Consider the following 23759-nt stretch of genomic DNA (forward strand, 5'->3'; position numbering starts at 1 on the left):
TTGATAAATTCTAGTTTAATTGTTTAGGTTGCTTTTTAAATGTTACATTCTCTTCTGGTCAACTACAATATGAACACAACTATGTATGTCTTATATGACGCAATTAACTAGAAGATTTTATATAGCTCAGGGCTGGGGAAGAACTTTCTATGAACAACACTTAACACCACAAATAAAAATGAAAGGCAAATTAAAAACTGGAGAAGTAGGTGATGGAAAAATGACTAAAATGCATGATCTTTAATACAGAATAAATCTTTATCAAATATGGAAGCACACCAAAGAAAAAAGCTGGGCAATGTAGCACATAACCCAAAAAATACAAATGGCCAATAAAACCCATCAAAGTTTGACTTCACTAGTCATCCACTATGCAATTTAAAACAAGATTCTCTTGTTTTTTGGCAATCAAATTGGCTATTGGGAATAAAACGAGTGTGATCATAACAGGCCCATTCACATACTGTTCATAGCACAAGTCTTCACTCTTCTTCACGTAAGTTAGGGGACATTACAAACCATAAAAATTTGCTTATTCTCTGGCCCAGTCATCCCATTTTTAAGAATTTATCCGAAGGAATGAATTAGAGAAGGGTACGAAAGCCTGTGTACAATAGGGTTTGTCATGCCAGTCCTTAGGCTGAGTTCATAAACCTTTGGCATTTGCATATACTGTGATTGTAATCTGAGGGTGGAGTGGTAAGGACACACTACAAATATTCTGGGAAAATACCATTGAATATAGGGAATAACAACTGTCCTAAGATTTTCCAAGACGTACTCTGTTAATGTCACCTACCCCCCAATTTCAAGATAGAAGAAAGTGCACCTTGGTGGCTCAGTTAACTGTCTGGCTCAGGTCATGATCTCAGGGCCTGGGATCACCCGTATTGGGCTCCCTGCCCAGCAGGGAGTCTGCTTCTTCCTCTCTCTGCTCATGCTTTCTCTCTTAAATATTTAAAAAGGAAAGCTAACATCATAAAATGAGTATGTTCCAGCTGTACAGTTTCACTGCATATTTAAGTTCAAAAAGCATACTCAACCTTTCCTGCATTTTGAAGCATGGATGAGACCAATTTGGGCAACAAAGGAACAGAAATGCTCTGGAAACATGTAGGTTATTAAATAATTTGTTTATTGTACTGCATTTATAAAGAAAACAGACAATGCACCCAGTAGAAAGAATAAAAATGCATTTGGGGTTGTAACTGACAGCAATAGAAATCCTTTAGTGAGATCATGGCAATTCGACAGTATTATGATTAAGTTCAATAAAGGTAAATGGGGTACTTGGAAGATCAAATTCTATAGCTGCCTCTTTCTACGGCTTCTAATTCATCTGGCTCCTTAAATAATAGGGGGAAAGCCCTTATTTGGTGGGAAAACATTTCCAGAAAGAAGTTATAGGTTCTCTCTTATTAAAATTTCTTCTCACACCAGTTGATAAAACGGGGCCTTCTGTATGTGTTTTGGTTATTTCACTTTTAATATCATCACCAGAATTCCTGTAATTTAATTGCACAATTGTTATTTTACAGTATAGACAAGAATTCAGTTCTAGTCTGCTATTGCTTTAGATGTATATATCGCTGAAAAGCCAAAGTGGATTAGAATTGCCGAAGGATTTTCCCTGCCGTTGTTGGATACAATCGCTTTTCTTTATTCTTGATAGGTGCATAGACAGCCTCACTTAAAATTCTTTCTACAGGAACATGTCTGATTTCAGGACTACCCAATCAAGGATCCGATGAATGGCTGGCCATAGTTACTTAGGGTTCTAGGTTTATGAGTTAAATGGATTGCATAATTGCACCACTTTTTCCTTTGCTGTTGTTGGTGGGGAAAATGGCAGAATCTGGCCTCCAATCTCCCATGTAGAGAGTCAGCTACCTGAAAGTCTCATAGGCAGCTCTGCTAGTAGAGCCTCAACTTGCACCTCCTTGGCTTTCGGTCAATCAGTCCTGGAGCCGCCTCCGCAGAATGCTGCAATCCCCAAGGCCCACCTGGTCTGTGCTGAACAAGTGGCTGGGACCCCAAACCTGCCCTTCTCTTGCTTTCCAATATGACCCGAGGAATAGGTAATGTCTAGGACAAGTCTAGAAGAGGCCCATCCTAAAATAAGATTCGCAAAGCCTTTTCTCGTTTAAAAAAAAAAAAAAGGTAAAGAAAAAAGCCTCAAGTACATCTTAATTATCTCAAAATTGCAGTTAAAAACTTACATTATACAAAGAAATAGCAGCAGAGAGTGGCTAATCTTAAACCAAAAAACAAACAAAAACCCCAATAAACAAAAAAACCCAACCCCCAAACCCCAAAAAGTGCCATCCCCCCCTCCTACTTGGCCTTGGTTCTTTTATGTTGGGATTTCATTCAAGACCTGAAGCCTCTGAGAAAATGAGAATGGCAAAGCCACAGAGGAAAACTGCTTCATGGTTAAATTTTGGACAAGGTAAAGAAAATGCTGTAAATAGAAGTAGGGGACTGACTGGAAAAGAACCAGGAATTCTAGGACATTTTCTTCTTAGATGGGAAATCTCAAACCCAGATCTCCTTTCTAAAGTCATCCTGAATTCTTTAGTTATGGGGCAGTAAACTCAAGTGCAATGAGTAAAGTGCCAGCCAGATATTAAAACAAAAACCAAAACAACCAATCAAAGTAACTCCGCAGTTAGGGTGACAGAAGACACACAGAAAAGGACTTTTTGTAGAACATCTGTGGTTCTGAAGAAATGTCCATGGTTCTATCTGTGTCCACCAAAAATCAGACCAAAGATTTAAGAATCTCAGAGTCACGGGAGGATGAAAGGAATTTCATAGTGCTTTGAACAGTGATAAAATGGTACCCAAATTTGGTGTTTATATAGCACACTTAAAAAAAGATAGTAGCTTCAAAGTCGCAGGACAAAATGTGAACATGAGAACAACAGAAACAATCCAGGATGATGATGCAGCCTAGATACAGCAAGTTTAATGTCTCTGCTGTACACAGAAGTAACACCCTTTTCCCGTTCTCATCCTTATGATGGCAATAGGAGATGCACTAGAAAATTTGACTCTTAGAGTCAGTGAATAAAAGGATGAGCTCATCATCTTCATAGCTCTTTTTAAAAAGGATGCTTATAATTTAAAGGGTGTTCTAATGGAAAGACAAGGGTACAGGGTGAGAGGCTGTTTCACATTTTAGTCTTTGGCAGAGCCCAATCAAGGCCAAATTCACTTAGGATGCCCAATTGCTGTGGGGGGTGGTGTGTGGGGTCTCCACAGGGTCAAGTAAGCAAACCCAAATGAACATATTGATTAAAAAAAAAAAAAAAAAAAAAAACAAAACCCAAAAAACCCAGGAAACCCTTGAAGGAAGAGCTTCACCCTAAAAAGGGAAGAGGGAAATGCCTGGCAGAGAGGGGCGAGGGTCAGCATGTGATCTCTGCTGCGGTGCTGGGCTGGGGCTTAGGAGTTGAGCCAAGGGTGCCGGAGACAATCGGCGGCAGTGGCTCTCTTCTCGGGTATCAGCTCCAGCATGGGCAGTAAGAAATCCGTGAAGCCAGCTGCCTCTTCCTGAGACCACTCATACTTCTCCACTAGAACCTCAAAAAGGCCCCAGGGTTTCAGTTTCGTGATGTGTTTCAGGTCACCTACAGTAAAGACAATACAAAAGAAAATGACTGACATGGACAAGTGAAAAGATCCTTTCATGGAAATCCAGGAACTAATCCAGGTACTCTATAAAGAGCCAAATTTTGCCACCAGAATCTAATCCTTTTCTATTCACAAAGCTCTTCCTTATCACATTCCTTGGAAGTGTCTCCATTTTCAGTGAGGGTCTAAAAACTTAAGAATAATTTGTTTGCTCTACCATTTTAGGACATTTTGTCCTGGTCAAATTGGATAGGCCTAGCAGGAACTAGGCATTCATTAAAGTAAGTATTAAATGCTCATATGGTGTTCAAAGACAGTTTATCATCACATAACAAGAACAATTTGTCAGACCTGTAAAAAAGCAACAAGACTAAAAGAACAAACCCCATACAGCTTTCAGATATAGCTACATCAACACTTTGTACTATTCTGAAATGTCATTCTAATTCTTGCTTGACATTGACCATCTTTACTTATACAACACTTAATTGAAGCCTTTTCTGTTAGCAGCAACTGCAACTGTCTAATTAATCACCTACTAGGCACACACATGCCATTAATTGGTCTTTGCACAAGGAGGAATTCTTATGAAGCACTTCACAATTTTCCTGCCAAAAAAGAAACATTAAGAAATGTTTCTGAGGATACTTGCTGTCAAGTGTATAGAGGTTGTGAGGAAAAAGGGAACCACAGCAAACAAGGGAAAGGAGGCCAGTTTTCTAGTCCTTTCTAAGTCACATTTTCAAATATGAGCTTTTAAATTTTATTTGGATGCATAAGAAATACATAACTATGCCAAGATATATTATCAAGTCAAAAATTTGAGGTGAGAGTATTATCTTTGTTTGCCTCCACTAATCGGTGATAACAACTTATAAAACTGGAGGGTAAAGTTAATTTGTGGGACTAATGTGCTTCAGTGACTGTGTTAGGTATCATTGGACTAGAAGATGAGTGAGATATAGTTCTGCCCAAAGCTTAAACTAAACTACTTGCCCTTTGAGAAGAGGCAGTTCTTAGATCAAATGCTACCAAAAATCTGCCCATTTTTCAGAAGTAGTGTAGTAGAAGTAATCAACCAATTGTGTGCCAGGTACTACACACACAGTAACTTATTTAGTGTGACGTAAACACTTAAAATCCCCATTTAGAAATCAGCAGACCAAGGTCGTGTACAAGCAGCTGGAATATGAACCCAGATAGTGCGGCTCGTTTCTGCTCTTGACCACACTAATTCACCTTTCTGCTGTTACAGCTCAGCATTCAAAGCAGGATCATTCTTCTGTAGGTGCTGGGAACAGGTACCCAGCTGTACTTACCTTTCCATTTTTAAACACTTTGCCCCCTTAATGTCTGGGAACAAACACATTTATTTTACCTTTTTTGGTGAAAAATTCCTTGGAATATTTTCCTGCCACAATGAGCTTGCGAGGCACCTTCCCCAGAAGTTCTATGATCAATGCAATGTGATCTGTATGTTTCAAACGTTTCAGGAGAGGGGGAAAAAAAACACATACATAACAGGGGTAACAAATGCAGTTCTAGACAATGGCAGAAAGAGTAGCATGCACACCTCTTTGTAAAGCATTTCAGCCTTGCTTTCTGTCCTAAATAGGAAGAGGACTCTATCCATCTAATGGAGAATCCAGGAAACTATAAAAAATCAGGTGTCCACTCCAGTGGGACTTGAGTGGTAACTAAAAACAATCTTGGTGTGAATGCTCTGCTTCCTGAAGTTGTATCCCTGGGGCCTAGATGAAAACTCATGTTAATAATACTACCTCTGCGATTGAAGAAGTCCTGTGAATATTTCCCACTGAGGGCAAAGCGTCTTGGAATTCTGCCTATCAGCTCTATAATGTGCACAATGTGGTCTAAAATAGAAGGGTAAGAAGAACAGGATCAAGGACAAGCTGTAAAAGAGTTTTTTAAAAAACTGAATAGATTTCTCAGGACTGTTTAAAAGTAACTACAAATATAACCAAGGATACTCCATGGCAGACTGGGAAGGTCAAGAATTATTTCAGGTGGTTAATCACCTGATAGCAGCTGGCAAGTCCCACTCTATAGAGTCTGAAGGTTTATTTACATCTTTAGTTCTATTTTGTCTATACATCTACATTTAAGTGGGTTAAAGTAAAAAACTACCAATATGCTTTAGACATTCTAGAACCTTTATTTATGATACTGCTCGAGATTTCAAGTAGTAATAATATCACCTTAATTTTTTTTTTAATTTTTTAAAAATTATTTATGATAGTCACACAGAGAGAGGCAGAGACACAGGCAGAGGGAGAAGCAGGCTCCATGCACCAGGAGCCCAATGTGGGATTCGATCCCGGGTCTCCAGGATCGCGCCCTGGGCCAAAGGCAGGCGCTAAACCGCTGCGCCACCCAGGGATCCCCAATATCACCTTATTTAATGAAGTTCGTGACAAAGCACTCACATGATTATCTCAATTTTTATTATAACTCTGTAAAACAGGTCAAAATTAATAAATACCCCCATTTTAATGATGAGAAAAGAGAACCTCCGAATAAATGGCCTACTTGAAGGTACAGGGCTAACAGGAACTAGAACTCAAAATGAACTCACATCTTATCATGTTTAGTTCGGAGCTGCGTGTTTGTTTTAAAATAAATCACATCTTAAAGTAGAAATTAGCACAAACATCTACTTGACTTCTGTAGAACACTAAAAGGTGTCCATATCATAGTAGTGCCTTGTTATGTCACAGCATGAATATGGACTGTGAGCATGCTAGGGAGTGTGCATGTCACCAGGCAGTGAGCCTGGGAACAGGCGGCATCCACATGTACAGGTAACTCTACTACTTTTTTACTCTGCAGATGAAAGCAACTGAGAATATGAAGAAATTTTAAAAAGTGATGGGTGTTAGTCATTTTTGTAAATGACTTTAATCCTGTAGTTATATACATTCCTTAAGGTAAAAAGGAATGAGTATAAAACTTCGACTAATATTATCTGACAGGGAAATAATAATATGCCAGAGACATTAATCTATCTGAGAATTTGTAAAAGTTTCAGGTCATATTTATTTCTCATATAAAGGACTCAGTGCTGTCATTTTAAAAGGGCTTTACATCAATTCACTACAAACTTTTGTCAGTTTTGACTGAACTTAGTTTGCTGACAAGAACATTGGCTGCCAAGAAATTTCTGCCTATTTTAGGCAAAACCCGCAAATAAAGGTCTTTGTATAACTAATTATAAGTGAGACTACAGTTTATCTTACTGTAAACTTCCAAGTGAAGTACTGGTTCTTTTAATATTTTTCCTAGACCAAGGAATTATTTTTCCCTTGAATGTGTTATTTTACATTTAATTCCAGCAGTCTATCTCTGGCATATCAGTTAATCATAGGGCTGATATACCTGATAGGCAAAATTGTCAAATATTATTCCAAGAGTCAGGGCTGTAGAACACCAAGACATCAGAAAATATGCTTCCCAGGTAGGGCCCAGTCCTATCCTGATTTGTAATAAACTATGCATACACTAGCTAGGGGTTAAGAGTTTGCTTTGTTTCTGCTCTTGTGTGCCAAATTGCAATAGTCTGAAGTTTCATCTAAGGACTATTAGTACTGACTGGTATGGGAGGAAATAAATTTGGATCTAAATACCTAGAATAGATGGTTCTCCCTTGCTGCTTACTTTGGACTTTTTATATACATTTCAATTTTCAGGTTTGGTAGTTTAAGATCCTACAGAATATAATTCCAGCTGCTATCTGTGTATTCTGTAACACATACTATTTACAGGGAGTCTAGGAAAGTAATGAGGGGAAAAAACCTCAATTACTCTCTTAAACAGATAAAGTAGGGCATTTCTAAAAGTTTATAGCCCCAAACTTAAAACTGGCACACACACACACACACACACACACACACACACACACAAAAGACGCAGATTAGGGAAAATTGTGTACATAGATAGTAATTACAGTATATTCTTACAAGGACTCATATATAGAAAACACTGTACCCACTAAAAGAAGTATTTGGTTAACGAAATTAGTGTAACTTTTCCCAAACTACATGTGTTAAGAGTAACATTGTGTATTAATATCCCAAGGGACCATGGTTTAAGAAATGGAGAACATTCTTGGTTTCAGAGAATAAACCTGATTTTCCTAAGAACTGAGGAAAGTGCAGAAAATAAAGGACGTGTTTTCCACACTGGGAGGGAGGGTACATTGCTAGTGTTCCCTCAAAGTTAATTCCCATTAATCCTAAAAATAAAATCTGCTGAAACTGTATAATAAAGAAGGCAAAAACATTTCTCTAATAGTTTTTCGACTCACGTTATTATCTAAGTTATTTGGACACCACCATGATTTAAAAAAAAAAAATCACATATTCAGTTGTGTGCTTTTGACAACCCGTCAGATGGAGCAACTGACAGCTTGGGCCTTTCCCATCAGCTATCACAAAATGTTAAATGAGTAACACTTTTATTTTATTTTATTAAAGATTTTTTACTTATTTGAGAGAAAGCAAGAGAGCACACACACAAGCATGGGGAGGGACAAAAGGAGAGGAAGATGCAGTTTCCCTGCAGAGGGACTTGAAACCAGGACCCAGGGATCATGACCTAAGCCCAAAACAACAGTCAGCTGCTTAACTGACGGAGCCACTCAGGTACCCTAATAACACTGTTTTAAAATAGAATTCTAAATGTTAGTATCATTTACACACACAAAAAAAGTATGGCTTTAATTTTAATTTTTACAAAGGGTAAAAAGATTGCTAAATTTTAGAGAATTTATATAAACAAACAGAATATAGTCTTTGCATTCACAAATACTACTTAAGTAGTGTGTCTGTATATAAAATGACTGACATCCAAATAAAGTTACAGGCATAACTCAGCAGTAAGTTGATGAGCATGCAATTCAAAGTGGGTAAAGAATGAATCACTGATTTATATATAAAGAAAAATAACCAGATGTTTTAGAAGAAATCATCTGGCAAACACAAGTTGTAGTGTAATGAATTGTGGCCGTTCCTCTCGTCCTCAGAGTTCTTAAATAGCCATTATAAAATATCTAGTTACCTAATACTTAATATACATAAATCCTATATATTTCTATCTTTTCTGGAATTTATATATCCTTGGCACACTAAAAAGACCAAGTGCTTCAGTACTAACAAATCATGTTAGCCACATGTGAGAAGTGTAACTGCCATGCATAGACATCCTCAGTTAAGGAGACTTACCTTCATCTCGAGTGTACTCTTCCCCGGAATGAGGTTCAAACAAATAGTCGCCTGTGGCCAGTTCAAAGGCCTAAGAAAAGGAGGACAGCATATGAAAGCATTAAAACAAAACAAAACAAAACAAAGAGGCAGCCTCTGGGAAGCTTATTGCTTGCTATTTATTTAGCTCAATAGGAGGTAACATTTTCTTCTTTGAAAAAGCCGCAATGATCATTCAAAAAAAAGTCTGATATTATTTCTAAAGAGCTTTCCTTCCACACCTGTATTTTAGTAAAATACAGAAGGACAAGAGCAAAAACTGTTAACATCAACATATGGATGTTGATAACATCCCCTTATCAGTAATTCAGCTCTCTTCAATTTCTTTTTGCCCAGAGAGGGCCATATGTGGACATTAAGGTGATTCTAAGTTAATTAAATTATTCGTGAGAAGAGCACGTCTTATTTTCTTATAATTTCACATGGCTAGAAATTAAGATTCTGTACACAAAATCAAAACCAAAAAACTCAGACATCTCTCTTCTTATGACTCTTAATTATAAAAGTACATTTTTAAGTTTTCCTTTGGGAAGTACTCCCTAAACTGTTGAGCAGAAGCCCCAATTCCCAAATTTATAGAAAAATCAGAAAAATATTATGTGTAAATGCAGTGAAGAGTTATTCATGTTTTATGTGACTAGCAGGTTTGGCACTCACCCACCAGGAAGAGATAGGTACGTGTCTTCTACACGAAAACCTTTTGTAAACAGTGTTCAAGAAATAGGAAAAAGTGATTTCCTTTAGAATACATGCCGAGCAGTATGGAAAAACAGCACCTGAGTGATAGAGCTATATTAATCTTTCATTGATTAAAAGGACTATACTGGTATAAAAGTATAGTTTAAGTGCCAGTTGCAGGTCAATTTTGATTAAGTCAATGGTCTGGACAATTTCAGGAACTGTGGGGTGGATTCTGGAGTACATTCTCTAATTTGGTCCTAGGTATTAGGTCTCAGTGGCTTGCCAGAGTCAGCTTCTGCAGTTTCATGAGAGAACAGCTTTTCTCAAAAACTATTATTACCTGAACTGTACTACCGCCCAGGTATACCTGGTTTTATACTGAAGGTGATACTGGCTCTACCCTCCCCTCTAACTGTCCTGAGGCTTAGAGTCCCAAAGCAGAACAGAAACGAACTGTGATTCTAATTTATCAAAATTTGTTAATCTCTTCAGAAACTAGTATTTTTTCAAAGCCTTGTAGTGTGACTTCAGTAAAAATACTGTAATTAAAATTCAAAGAAATAAAGAAAATGCACAACTAAACCAAATAATTACAATGTCAGAACTGAAACTAGCAGAAGCTCTAGGTTACAAAACACTTTAGTCCCCTCCCTTTATAGATGAGAAAACTGGCTATAACTGAAAGGCAAAAAAAAGCCCAGCCTAGAATCCAGGTTTCCTGATTCCCACTTCTGTGCTTGTCTCACACTAACCAAAGAGCCTATTCTGTGACAGTCATGCTGACAAACAGAGGCAACATCAGTTATGAAATCCAGTGTGCTGGTGTATCTAGACAATGCAGTATTATTTAGTGCAAAAAAAGAAAAAGCTATCAAGACATGAAAAACCATAGAAGAACCTTAAATGAGTATCACGAAGTAAAAGAAGCCAATCTGAAACATCTACATACTTTATGATTCCAACTACATGACATTTTGAAAAAGGCAAAACTGTGAAGACAATAAAAAGATCAGTGGTGGGGCAGCCAGCGTGGCTCAGCGGTTTAGCGCCACCTTCAGCCAGGGCGTGATCCTAGAGACTTGGGATCGAGTCCCACGTTGGGCTCCCTGCATGGAGTCTGCTTCTCCCTGTGCCTGTGTCGCTGCCTCTCTTTCTCTCTCATGAATAAATAAAAAATCTTAAAAAAAAAAAAAAATCAGTGGTGGCCAGATCAATGGAGGAGATGGAGCAGGGATAAACAGGCAGAGCACGGAGGAATTTTAAGGCAGTTAAACTACTCTGTATGATACTACAGTGGTAGATACATGTCATCATACATTTGTCAAAATCTACAGAATGAAGGATTTAAAAACATCTATTCTTTGTCAACTCTAAAATGGCCTTCACAGAACACTCCCTTGTTATAACTGCCCTCTCACTGGGTAGTCTCAATCACTACGGAGGCAGGCAATTTCTTTTATCTCTCAGCAAAGACTCCTATCTTTCCATTAATTACCCTGGATGTAGGATGACCTACCTTTCCAGGCATTTCAGATATTCTGGGATTTATTTATCTTTACTTCCTGGTTATGGCTAAAGGGAAAGCAACATTCCTACGTCTGTTAGCAAAAGGAGAGAAACTTCGGGAATGGGAATAAAGGGGCTCAAGTTTCCATGACACGGTCTCATGTCAGGTAAGTGCTTTCCCTCTCTTGGTCAAGAAATTCCTGCATATGAGCTGCTCCAAACAGGGGGCAAGGTTAATTCCCTTTTTGTCTTATTGCCTTAGTATTAATATACTAAATAGTAAGCAGGACTTACTGTCCCCAAACAACCCATGACTAAGAACCACATCATAATAAATCAGATGTGATCTATAAACTGTTTTGTATTTAGTGGCAGCTCTATCACTTATTTTGTCTCACAAATCAAATTCCTCAAAATACAAAGCTTTAAAGTATGGCAAGAAAGAAGCTAGATTTTCTTTTAATATTCTTTGATCTTGTGCACACAGTATAAACTTGAATTTCACACAGTCTACCATCTGAACAGACTACTGGTGTGCCATAACACAAACATTTACAAGGTCATGCCATATAAACAATACGGTTTTAATTCTATTACCTTTGGAAGACAAAGTTTTTTTAAGAATGTGGATATCAAGAAATCTACGACCTAAAATAGGTTGGGGCCTCTAGTCTGTAGCTTCTCAAGTTTTCCCCCAAAGCTGACTTTGAATAATGTTAATTGAAATGACAGTTTAATAGGTTTCTGGTTTAGTTTACTCATTCGATGGTCCATCAACATTCAGTAAGTACTATTATATAATAGATAATTTGTTTGGTCTTGGAAGCCTCTCAAAGCTTGGTATTTCCACTTGATGAGTGCCCTTTGTCATTCATGGTACCCCTTCCAGGTGACTCACGGTGACTCATGGTGGGCTCCTACGTAGTTTTTAAGAAGCTTCACCTTTGCTACCCTCTTAGGCCTCACTCTATGTGTGTTTTCATTTGACTGGTTCTAATTTGTAGCCTTTATGACAAAACTGTAATAGCAGTTGAACGCTTTCCCAAGTTCTGTGAGTCATTCCAATAAGATACTGAATCTGAAAGGATAATGGATCCTCCCAACCTGTAGCCAGTGGTCAGAAATGCAGGTGGCCTGTGGACTCCAGAGTTTGCAGGCAGTGTCTGAAGGGAGGGGGCTTGTAGGGAATTATGCCCTTAACCTGTGAAGTCTGCCATAACTCTGGGTAGTTAGCACCAGAATTGCACTATTAGAACCTACTGGAAATGTGCCAGGCCCTGAACCAGACACTAAGCTATATATAACAGACATGGTTCCTGTCAGCATGACACTTAAACCTAGTAAAAGAGAAACAAGTAAAGAAACACATAATTACAAACTGAAGAGTGCACTCCATAGAACACATTCCAACATAGGCTATTTGTGGGAAACCATTCAATATCAAGTACTTGAGTACTCGAGTAGTTGTTTGGCAGGGACAAAGCAGCAGTTTAAGAAATTTAGGATGACTGGGCTTTCACATCTTTTGAGGTACAAAGATGTTTGAGGAACTGTCAAACTATACAGAATGAAGTAGTTTCCAAGGGTTTCCCTAATCTGAGAACAGGTCAGAGCTGAAAGGACAAAGGTACTCGTAACCAGGGGCCTGGGTAGCTCAGTCAGTTAAGCTTCTGTCTTTGGCTTGGGTTGTGATTCCAGGGTCCTGGGAGAGTTCTGCACTGGGTTCCCTGCTCCACAGGGAGCCTGCTTCTCCCTCTCTGCCATTCCCCTTGTTTGTGCTCTTGCTCTCTCTCTCTGATAAATTAGAAAGAAAAAAAAAAAAAAAAAGGTACTGATAACCTCCTAATCAAAAGTGGTTTACCACTTTAGAGCAGTTGTTTTTAATCCCCTTTGCCAAAGCCCACAATAAGAAAGTCTGATGCTTTCAACCAACAGCAATTTGGCAGAACAAAACAGAATGCTGGATTTTTTTGACAGAGAGGGTAAGAGTGAGCATGCACATGTGCACGGATGGGGTTGGGGGGCTTGGGGTTAGGGGGAGAGGCAGAGAGACAATCTCAAGCAGGCTCCACGCCCAGAATAGAGCCCAATCTCATGAACCTGAGATCATGACCTGAGCTGAAATCAAGAGCTGGACGCTTAACCGACTAACTGCTAACCACTTAAGCCACTCAGGTACCATGGAATGCCAGATGTTTTTAACTGGCTTTTGAATTCCCACCTCTCTAGACAGATTTAAAGTGCATCACATGAAGTACATCACAAAAAATTTTCCTGTTTGTAAATTTGCAGGTCTACTAAAATTAACAAACAGGGCAAGGTGTAGAAATACCACATAAGGGGAAAAAACATTACCATGCATGCTGTGCTCCAAATGTCAGCAGGGGTATTATAGCCAGATCCTATCAGAACTTCCAAGGAACGATATTGCCTTGTTTGAATATCTTCAGTGAAATGTTTGTGCTGAGTAAATAGAGAAGGAAACAGTATTTTAAAATTTATTTATTCTAAAAAGTAACAAATCATGAAGAAAAATGGAAATTAAAATAATTTCTCTTAAGTTTTCCTCAAACCAGTTTTCATTTAAGTATCATTTTGATACTATAGCTTCAAAGAGTACTTTAACACACTTTCTACTCCAAATTATTTTTATAAACACATGTGTCTAACCTTAATATAGATATACATTCTTAAAAAATGCTATTTAAGAAATGGAAAACTTATTACCCCAAACAAAAATTAAGTTGGTCATTTGTCTACAGTTAATAAGCACTTCAACAAATATATGACACCAATTTAGATTCAAATGAAACTTTCCTTCTTATGTGCTCATTATGAAGAAATAAAAGATTTGGTTTCAAGTTTCAAGAATCTTGTAACCACCTATAAAGAACTCTTGGCCTCATTCTCCCCCATCCCCATCACTCCAAAAAATTCAAACATGATTCTAGGGGAAACAGAGACCATGTTAAGTACCATGGGAATGCAATCAGCAAAACCACTGGAATTTCTTTAACACATAAACTGTATGGGAAGAAAAGGGAAAAAAGTATAGTAAAAGCAATTCAAGAGACATAGTACCTACTTTTGTATTTATAGATTTTACTTGGATCCCATTTCAAATAAACAAAATTGAAAGAATGTTTACAAGGTAAAAACTGATTGAATACTTGTTATTGGTGAATTGCCAACTTTTTAGGTAACAACTGTGTCATGGTTACCTGCAAGAATCGTCTTTTAGAGAGCCATATTTAGGAATGAAAATAAGATACCTGGGATATAGTTCAAAATAATTTGGAATGGGTGGGAGACTGGGGCAATAGATGCAAACAAACTGGCAATCAGTTGATAATTGCTGGGTGACACTAGTTTAATGGCACAGGATTTCATCACTGTTCTATTCTCTCTATTTTAGTACAGGCTTGAAGTTGGCCATAATAAAAAATATTGCAGAAAAAAGTTTAGAATGAGTCATACATACAGAACACAATACAGATAATATTAAAAAACATTTAACAAGAATGTGTGGAAGATGATTCTTTAATTTTCCTGGAACTCATAAACAAGATCAATTGCTTTTTTTGCCCCATTCATTCAAGTTTTATTTATTTAAAGTAATCTTTATACTCAACGTAGGGCTTGAACTCACAACCCTAAGATCAAGAGTTGCATGCTCCTCTGACTGAGCTAGCCAGAAACTCCAAGAAAGAACATTTGTGAAAAGGAGATTATTAGGAAGAGAAAGCTTCAGGGAGAAAACCAGTATTGACCAGAGCTTCTAAGGGACAAAGACTGACCAAAAAGAGCAACTTTTGTACTTCTGGTAGAGACAACATCACCAATTGAACAGAAAGACATCTGTTGAAGCCAAATACAGTTAACCGCTAGGTTAAACAGTTTGGATTTCATCTGGCATCACTGCATGTTAATGCGCAGGACAGAGTGCTACAAGAAGACTGACAAGGGATCCCTGGGTGGCGCAGCGGTTTGGCGCCTGCCTTTGGCCCAGGGCACGATCCTGGACACCCGGGATCGAATCCCACGTCGGGCTCCCGGTGCATGGAGCCTGCTTCTCCCTCTGCCTGTTGTGTCTCTGCCTCTCTCTCTCTCTGTAGGACTATCATAAATAAATTAAAAAAAAATGTAAAAAAAAAAAAAAAAATTTAAACCCCAAGCTTTGGCCTTTAAAAAAAAAAAAAAAAAAAAAAAAGACTGACAAGAAATCTGAGGACATCATTCCAGTGATTTTCTGGTTGGTGGCCAGATTTAGGTTTAGGAATGAAAATCTGAACACTGGTTGTGGAGATAGGAGAGGGAGGACTAAACATAAGGACAGTCAAAGAAAGAATAAGCAGAATTTAAAAATTTGATGGCTCTATGTGGGAGGTAAGGAGGAAGAGCCAAAAAGAACTCAGTGGCAGAGGCCTAATGGATTAGCTGTCTGTTGAAAAACCAGAAAAGACTTAGGGAAGTGGTTTTACAGAAAAACAATGGGTTCAGATATTGAGTTTCAAGTGGAAATGTACTGTAGGTGATTGTGTGTGTGTGTGATCATTCATATGTATGCATCATTCAAAATGTATTTCTCATATATATTTGGTCTTTATCCACTGTTCTTGGCTCACAACTCCCTAAATCCCTGGAATTTCTGGAGCACTAAGAGTAATGGGAACATATTTGATATAAATTGTCTCCTGTCCTCAGTTCCTGAAAACACTCCAGAACTGTAAAGGTAAAATGGGTGTCTTATTATTCTAAGAAGCCCTTTTCTACCACAACTGAATCTATGTTCATGAACCAACTTTTGGAACCCACCTTAGGATGGGGACTGGTTGCTAGAGGAACTAACTATGACTAGAGGGTGGGAATTTTCAGTCCATATCTCTGATTTCTGGGTGGGGGGAGAGGGGTAAGGGACTGAATAGTCACTGGTGGTGAGTTAATCAATCATGCCTATGTAATAAAGCCTCCATAAAAACACAAAAGGAGGGGGTCTGGGAAGCTTCCACATGGGGGAACCAAAATGCTTCCAGCACATGGCACTGGGGCAGGCCCCCAGCTCTGTAAGGACAGAGGTGCCTTTGAGACCTCACCCTATATATCCCTTCCTCTGGCTATTGATAACATCCTTTGCAATAAATCAGTAACGTAGTGAGTAAAGGGATTTTTCTGGGCTTTGTTAGCCATTCTAGCAAATCAATCAAGCCCAAGGAAAGGGCTGTGGGAATCTCTGCTTTACAGCCAGTTGAGTCAGAAGTACAGGGAACAACCTGGACCTGTGATTGGTATCTTGAGTTGGTCAAGAAGCAAAGGTAACATGGGCTTGCCACTGGCATCTAAAGTGGAGGGAGGTCTTGTGGGACTGACCCCTTACCCTGTGGAATCTCATTATCTCCAGGTAGATAATGTCAGAATTGAACTGAATTCTCAGACTAGTGCCCAAGAATTGTTTGGTGTGAGAGAGCCTTCACATACACATACACTTTAGCATTGGGTCCAGGCATCCTTTTCAGTGATATATTTAGAAAAATGGACACACTGTTCAAGGGAGTTATCTTTACTCCTCCTGTCTCACTACTGCCTTTAAAAAGACGCTGTAAAAAAAATAAATAAATAAAAATAAAATAAAAAGACGCTGTAGAGATGCCTAGGTGGCTCAGTGGTTGAGCATCTGCCTTCGGATGGGGTTGTGATCCACGATCCGGGGATCAAGTCCCACATCAGGCTTCCTGCATGAAGCCTGCTTCTCCCTCTGCCTCTGCCTCTCTTTCTCTGTGTCTCTCATGAATAGATAAATGGAATCTTTTTTTTTTTTTTAAGACACTGTAATGATAAATGAGGTCCAGAATCAGCAAAAGTAAAGAAGGTGGATCACATACACACATTTACTCACTCCTAAAACTCTACCTTAGTAAGAATTGTGTTAATTTTTATTTATCTTTTTTAAGGATTGATTGATTGATTGATTGATTGATTGATTTATTTATTTATGAATGAATGAGACTCACACAGAGAGAGGGGTAGAGACACAGGCAGAGGGAGAAGCAGGACCCATGCAGGGAGCCCGACATGGGACTCAATCCCGGGTCTCCAGGATAAGGCCCTGGGCTGAAGGCAGCACTAAACTGCTGAGCCACCAGGGCTGCCCCACAGTGTTAATTTTTAAAGGATAAACTAACGAAGATAATGGCAAAGAAGTTAGAGTAATAAAATTTACAACATGAAAACCAGATCACTGGTAAATATCTTAATGGATCCAAGAAAACTGAATAAACCACTGGTGAAAGCTGAGAAGCAGCGTGATGTATACCACAGTACCCCTTGCCTCAAGGATCAGGGTTTGGCAGTATCAGGTATCACAAGAAAACAGGGGTGAGGGTGGGATTTAATCAGAAATGTGCTTTATAAAAACATCTTTTAAAGATGGGGCACCTGAGTGGCTTAGTCAGTTAAGTATCTAACTCTTGGTTTCAGCTTAGATCATGATCTCAGGGTCATGATATCAAGCCCTGTGTTGGGCTCCATGCTCAGCAGGGAGTCCGCTTGTCCCACTCCCTTTGCTCCTCCCCTCTACCCCACACCTCTCACTCTTTAGTACACTCTTTAAATACATAAAAATAAAATAACAACAAAAACATCTTTTAAAGAAACAGGGCTCCAGAACAGAGGGCATCATGCACTCTAACAGCCCCTTTCTTGGCCAGACAGATCATTTGGAGGTTTTCTCCCAAGTGGGTAAAACAGGATCTATGAAGGATGCTCCACACAATTGAGGGGAGAGTACCTCTGAGAGGTAATTAGAAAACCAAAGAACTTGGAGGAAATAAACGAATAAGTAAACCCCCCCGCCCCCCAAAAAAGAAAGAAAACCAAAGAACTCTTGAAAAGTAAAATGCAATAGGAGAAATGAGAAAAAAATAAAGCTAGTTGAGAAATCTCCCAGAAAATAAAGCAAAAAGAAAATGACAGAAAATAGGAGAGAAAGGTAAGATAAGATCTGCATAAAAGGTCTAACATTTGGATAATATTTCAGAGCTAGAGAATAGAGACCAAGGAAAGAAAAGAAAGAAAACAAAAAACCAAACAGACAAACAAACAAAGCCAAAACCAAAGAACTAGAATTTCAATATTAAGTGTACACACACCAGGGGTGCCTGGCTGGCTCAGTTGGAAGAGCATGTGACTCTTGATCTTGAAGCCCTACACTGGGTGTACAAACTGCTTAAATAAACTTAAAAAAAGTAAGTGCACATCAAGTCCATAGTATAACGGATAAAAACAGACCCAAGTGAGGCATAGCACCATGAAATAACAATCTTATAAGACTTTCACAGGGGAAAAGGTTTTGGATCAAGAATCAGAATAGCATTGGTCTTTAGCAGCAACAAGTCAGGGAATTAGAAGATAATGGAGCAATGACAAACATTCTGAGAGAAAATTATATCTATCTATCTATCTATCTATCTATTCACCCATCCATCCATTCATTCATGAGAGACAGAGAGGGAGAGAGGCAGAGAGGGAGAGAGGCAGAGACACAGGCAGAGGGAGAAGCAGGCTCCGTGCAAGGAGCCCGACACAGGACTCCACCCTGGGTCTCCAGGATCATGCCCTGAGCTGAAGGTGATGCTAAACCGCTGAGCCACCCAGGCTGCCCGAGAAAATAATTTTCAACCGAAAACTGCATTGCAGCCAACTGAGTGTGAAAGTAGGACATTAGCAGACATGCAAGACGCCCCTCCCAGTCTCACATATTTTCTTAGGAAGCTACGACAAGTTGTACATACTCCAAAAAACAAAACAAAACAAAACCACAAACAAAGAACAAACAAACAAAAATGATGGAGAAAACCAAGAAAGAAAATCAGAGGGCAGCCCGGGTGTCTCAGTGGTTTAGTGCTGCCTTCAGCCCAGGGTGTGACTTGGGGTCCCGGGATTGAGTCCCACCTCAGGCTCCCTGCATGGAGCCAGCTTCTCCCTCTGTCCGTGTCTCTGCCTCTCTCTCTCTCTCTCTCTCTGTCTCTCATGAATAAATAAATAAAATCTTTAAAAAAAAAAGAAAATAAGAGAGACAGAAAGTAGAGGATATAAAGATAGAGTAAACATAATCTCCAGGAATGATGGGGAAAGGAAATCTGAATGGCAGTAATGCCATAGGCATATGAGGCAATCCAACAGTGAACTCAGGGTAGAAGACTCAGGTTCCACACAGAGCTCTTCAGGAAGAAGTTGAAAGAGTACCCAAGGTATCTGTATGCATTAGAGTATATGTATTTATACCACTTGGTGAAAGTATGCGGTTGAATTAAAGTAATAAATAGTACAAAGACAACTAAGCAAATGAAACACAGTGTTAGGCAGAAAAGGAAAAGGAATCAGTACAATTTATGCTCAAAACAGCACTGGGTCCCAATAATGCAAACATGGAATAAATAACCAGCCAAAATCATATATTAAATTGGGAACATGGGGGATGGGTTTAGTGATAGTATGTAAATCCTGTTTTCTAGGAAGAAATAATGCTTAATATTGAAAGAAAAAAATTGGGAGCAGTATAGCTTAGATGTTTATTAGTGATATGAAGGTAAATACTGTCGTGTGGGGAGTAACAAATTGGCAAAGGGAAAGGGCAGATTTTTTTTTTAAGATTTTATTTATTCATAGAGAGAGAGAGAGAGAGAGAGAAGAGGAGAGAGAGGGGCAGAGACACAAGCACCATGCAGGGAGCCTGATGTGGGGCTTGATCCCGGGTCTCCAGGATCATGCCCTGGACTGCAGGTGGCGATAAACTGCTGTGCCACCAGGGCTGCCCAAGGGGCAGATTTTTGAAACAACATCCAAACTATATACATGCAAAACTAGTAAGAATATTTTTTAAAAATCAAGCAATTTGAATATCATATACAATCCCATTACTGAATGCTAGATGCTGCTCTGCTGCAGAGAGTAGTAAGATTCGAGATTTGACCAGGATCCAGCAGGTAAGATACCGTTGTCTAGTTCACACTGTGTCCTACTAGTAGGTCAGAGCATGTGCCAATGTTTGCTGAAGGAGTGAATTAATGAAAAGAAGGCAAAGTCTTTTATAGCACAGAGACACATTTAAAAAGAGAAGAGACATGCAGATTAAAAAAAGAGAGTAACTGTAAAAGTGACAGGAAAAATGTAGCAGAATAAAGGTGTGTCAAATGTGTTAGAAAATAATGGAAGAAGGATGCCTGGATGGCTGAGTAGTAGAGTGTCTGCCTTTGGCTCAGGTCCTGATCCCGGGATCTGGGATCGAGTCCTGCATCCGGCTCCTTGCAGGGAGTCTGCTTCTCTCTCTGCCTAGGTCTCTGCCTCTCCGTGTGTCTCTCATGAATAAATAAATAAAATATTTAAAACAATAATGGAAAAAAAAATAAAACAATAATGGAGGAAGGTGTCCTATACACAAAGGCACAGAAGCTTGAAGCATCTGATGCTTGTACAACGTGGTGTCTGGGACAGAGCCAATGTGTTTCTTACAATTCATTTACTTGCATATTTATTTATTTTTTTAAAGATTTTATTTATTTATTCATAGACACACAGAGAGAGGCAGAGACATAGGCAGAGGGAAAAGCAGGCTCCATGCAGGGAGCCTGTTGTGGGACTCGACCCGGGGTCTCCAGGATCACACCCCAGGCTGCAGGCGGCACCAAACCGCTGCGCCACCGGGGCTGCCCTACTTGCATATTTATTGAGAACCTCTTAGGTACCAGGTTCTGTTATAAGTACTATTATACAGCTGTGAACAAAAAAAATCTGTCATGATGGGATGTACATTTAGGGAGAGGGATGGTAAGCAGACAATTATATAGTATCAGACTGTGTGTGATAAGTGCTATGGGGAAAAAAAAATTGAGGGGAGAGAGGAAGAAAGAGAAAATACATGAATGAATATAATACAGGTGTACGGGTTTGGAGAGTAGTGCTTTGCTAAATATGTTAGGTGTTCAGGGAAGGAGCTCCCTGGTAAGACGACAGCTGAATAAGAACTTGAAGAAAATGAGTGAGTTGTATACATTATCTTGGGAAGAGAATTTCAGGCAGAAGGAAGACATCATTTGCTTGGTGGTGTGTGGGACATGGTAAAGACTGTGGCATTCATCTTGAGGGAAGTCACTGCAACTCACATTTAAAAGGATCACTGATAGCTGTGTTGTCAACTCCGTAGGGGGCACAGGCAGCTGAAGGGAGAGAGTGAGTAGGCTACTGCAGTAATCCAGGTGAACCCCGGCTGGCCTAGACCAGAGTGATTTATCGTAATAATTTTAATAACTTATCATAACTTATGGTAATTTGATTTATGATAAATTAATAGTGGAGTAATTCTAATTACTTGAAGAGTTTTTCCCCATTCCTACCAGTCAGTGCTAAGCTCTGACTTCATTTTTTTTTCTAAAAAGTTATCACAATATCCTAGAAGTGAGGTACAGAATGTCTCATGGAATAAAAAATCTGAAGTATAAAATAAGTGTAAAACCTATTAAAGTCGATTTTCAACAATGCATAGTTTTTGCTTCAGCAATCTTCAACATTCCTGTTAGAAAGTATAGGATTCCAAGTACTGTCATTTATGTGCAAATCATTCTACTGTCGATTTTTGAGATGTTCATTCAAAAATAATGTGCCCCCCTCTTAATTCTTCACTAATTCTTAACTAGATAAACAACAGTATTAATATGACACTATACATCAAAAACCCCTTTTTTAAAAAGCACCCAACTTTTGACTTTGGAATTCTATGTCTAGGGTATGTCCTAAGGACAACCACACAAGGATCATGAGCAAAGATACTCATCACAATGAGCCATCCAAAATGTGTAAAACGTACAATACCTTAGGGAATATTACATAATAAACATAATTTGATGTAAATTTCTGGGTGACAAAGAAAGGTGTCCAAAATATGTTAAGGGACTTAAAAGATTACAATGAGTTAAGTTAGATGCCAATTTTGAAAAAGGGAAGTACAAATATAAGCACTGTGCATATGAAAGTGAATGAGGATACAGATAAAACAAGACTGGCCAGGAGTTAACATTACTGTATCTGGGTGATAGGTACCTGGAGTGGGAGTGAGGAGTATACCACTCTCTCTACTTCTGGAAATATATTTGAACTTTCCAATAACAGAAGGCTAATAAGAAAACAGTGAAAAAAATGTTCACTAAAATGTTAACTGGCAACCTGGATATAGATCTGCAGATGTTTTTTCTTCCTTAGCACAATTAAAGTTCAAGTTCTCATTTATTCCTAGTCACTTCAAAACACAGCACTAAGATAAAATAAGTTTAACTTACCACCCAACAGGCATTTCCAAGATCAGCAATCTTCACTTGGAGCTTTTCTGCATTTTTTGGCTCAAGGGGATTAACAAGAAAATTTCCAGCAGTGGATTTTCCTATAGACAAAGGATACCATTAGTAAGACTGTTTAGTGAACACACAAATACCCCAAAATTAATAAAACTCTCTGAAGCAATATACCTAGGTCCTTGACTGGCAAAATTTATCTAATTTTTGTAAGATAAAAAGAGTATAGTGACACCTTCAGTTTACACAATTAAAACCTACCTCTAAAAAAAAAAACACACACACACAAAAAAACACACACACACACACAAAAAAACTACCTCTGCCTTTGGAGCAAAAAAGTGAAATGCTGTGCGCATACTACATGACTAATACAACTCAAAATTAGTTAGAAATGTACACAGTGGAAGGTAACTTGGGTACTTGCTGTAGAGCTTTATTTATAAAAACAATGAATGGTAGCTTCGGTCTAGAAATTCATGAATATACTATTCAGGGAAGGAGTATTGGGGCAGTATGTCTATCTAGGTACCTTTGTTGTCCAATGGTCCATTTTGTTCTTGCTCTTGCTCATCTTCACAGGGTATCTCTGCCCGGATGCTTTCCTGAAGTTGGCTGATGTCCTGTTCATTGAATGACTGCTCTGCATTTGGTGAAGCCTGGCACATCATGGTATCTGATACCTCAGAGGTTATAGGTGTACAAGAGTCTGTTTCTTGAGATGTGCTGCTGTCTCCATTTTGGGAGCCTAGGAAACTAGGTTCCTGCTTCAAATTTTGGACATCACAGTCATTAGCATTATGTAGATCCTCCTTAAGCCTCAATGTTTCTTTATTACTGTTTTCAGTATAATTAATGATTTCAGTTACTCCATTGCAATTAATTTCTGGTGCACCACCCTCTACACCACGTTCCATAAGTGTTTGATCCTGGTCAATGGTACTTGACTCTTCTAAGAACAAACAGACAAAAAGGATGTATGTGTTATGTGTATGAGTAAAAGAACAAAAAAATTTTCTCCACAAGATTAAAACGTTTTCTAGAACTTACACAGGGTGACATAAAAACATGACTGAACATCTACGACCTATTTATGGAAGGACAAAGATCTTATCCTTATTCAATTGCAAAATGAAGTCTATGTTGCATTTCCATAGAAAATTCAGAAATTACATTTAAATATTACCTGCCTGACATTTATGAAGGTTCTGTACTCTTACTGTATAAGGACACCCCCAGAGATGTGCTGTATGCATGAAACCAGTAATATTATAGAACAATGATAAATTAATGTTAAAGTAAATTTTTGTGTATGCTC

At 38.7% G+C, this 23759-nt stretch overlaps 1 protein-coding gene and 1 long non-coding RNA gene across 2 annotated transcripts in view; one reads left to right on the forward strand and one right to left on the reverse strand.

Moving 5' to 3' along the window:
• Positions 1-1114: 1114 nt before the first annotated feature.
• Positions 1115-23759, reverse strand: part of SRPK1 (SRSF protein kinase 1) — a 92872-nt gene continuing 70227 nt past the window's right edge. Inside the window, 6 exon segments of the mRNA XM_038553848.1 lie at positions 1115-3632; positions 5015-5107; positions 8877-8946; positions 13458-13565; positions 22430-22530; positions 22974-23393. Of these exon segments, the coding sequence (XP_038409776.1) occupies positions 3448-3632; positions 5015-5107; positions 8877-8946; positions 13458-13565; positions 22430-22530; positions 22974-23393 (977 nt within the window). The 3' untranslated portion in view covers positions 1115-3447.
• Positions 6330-23744, forward strand: LOC111098232. Its single transcript, XR_005367608.1, has 2 exons — positions 6330-6458; positions 23024-23744. It is a non-coding gene; the product is annotated as an uncharacterized LOC111098232 (long non-coding RNA).

The sequence above is a fragment of the Canis lupus genome, chromosome 12, assembly GCF_011100685.1.
Source record: "Canis lupus familiaris isolate Mischka breed German Shepherd chromosome 12, alternate assembly UU_Cfam_GSD_1.0, whole genome shotgun sequence".
NCBI classification, from domain to species: Eukaryota; Metazoa; Chordata; class Mammalia; order Carnivora; family Canidae; genus Canis; species Canis lupus.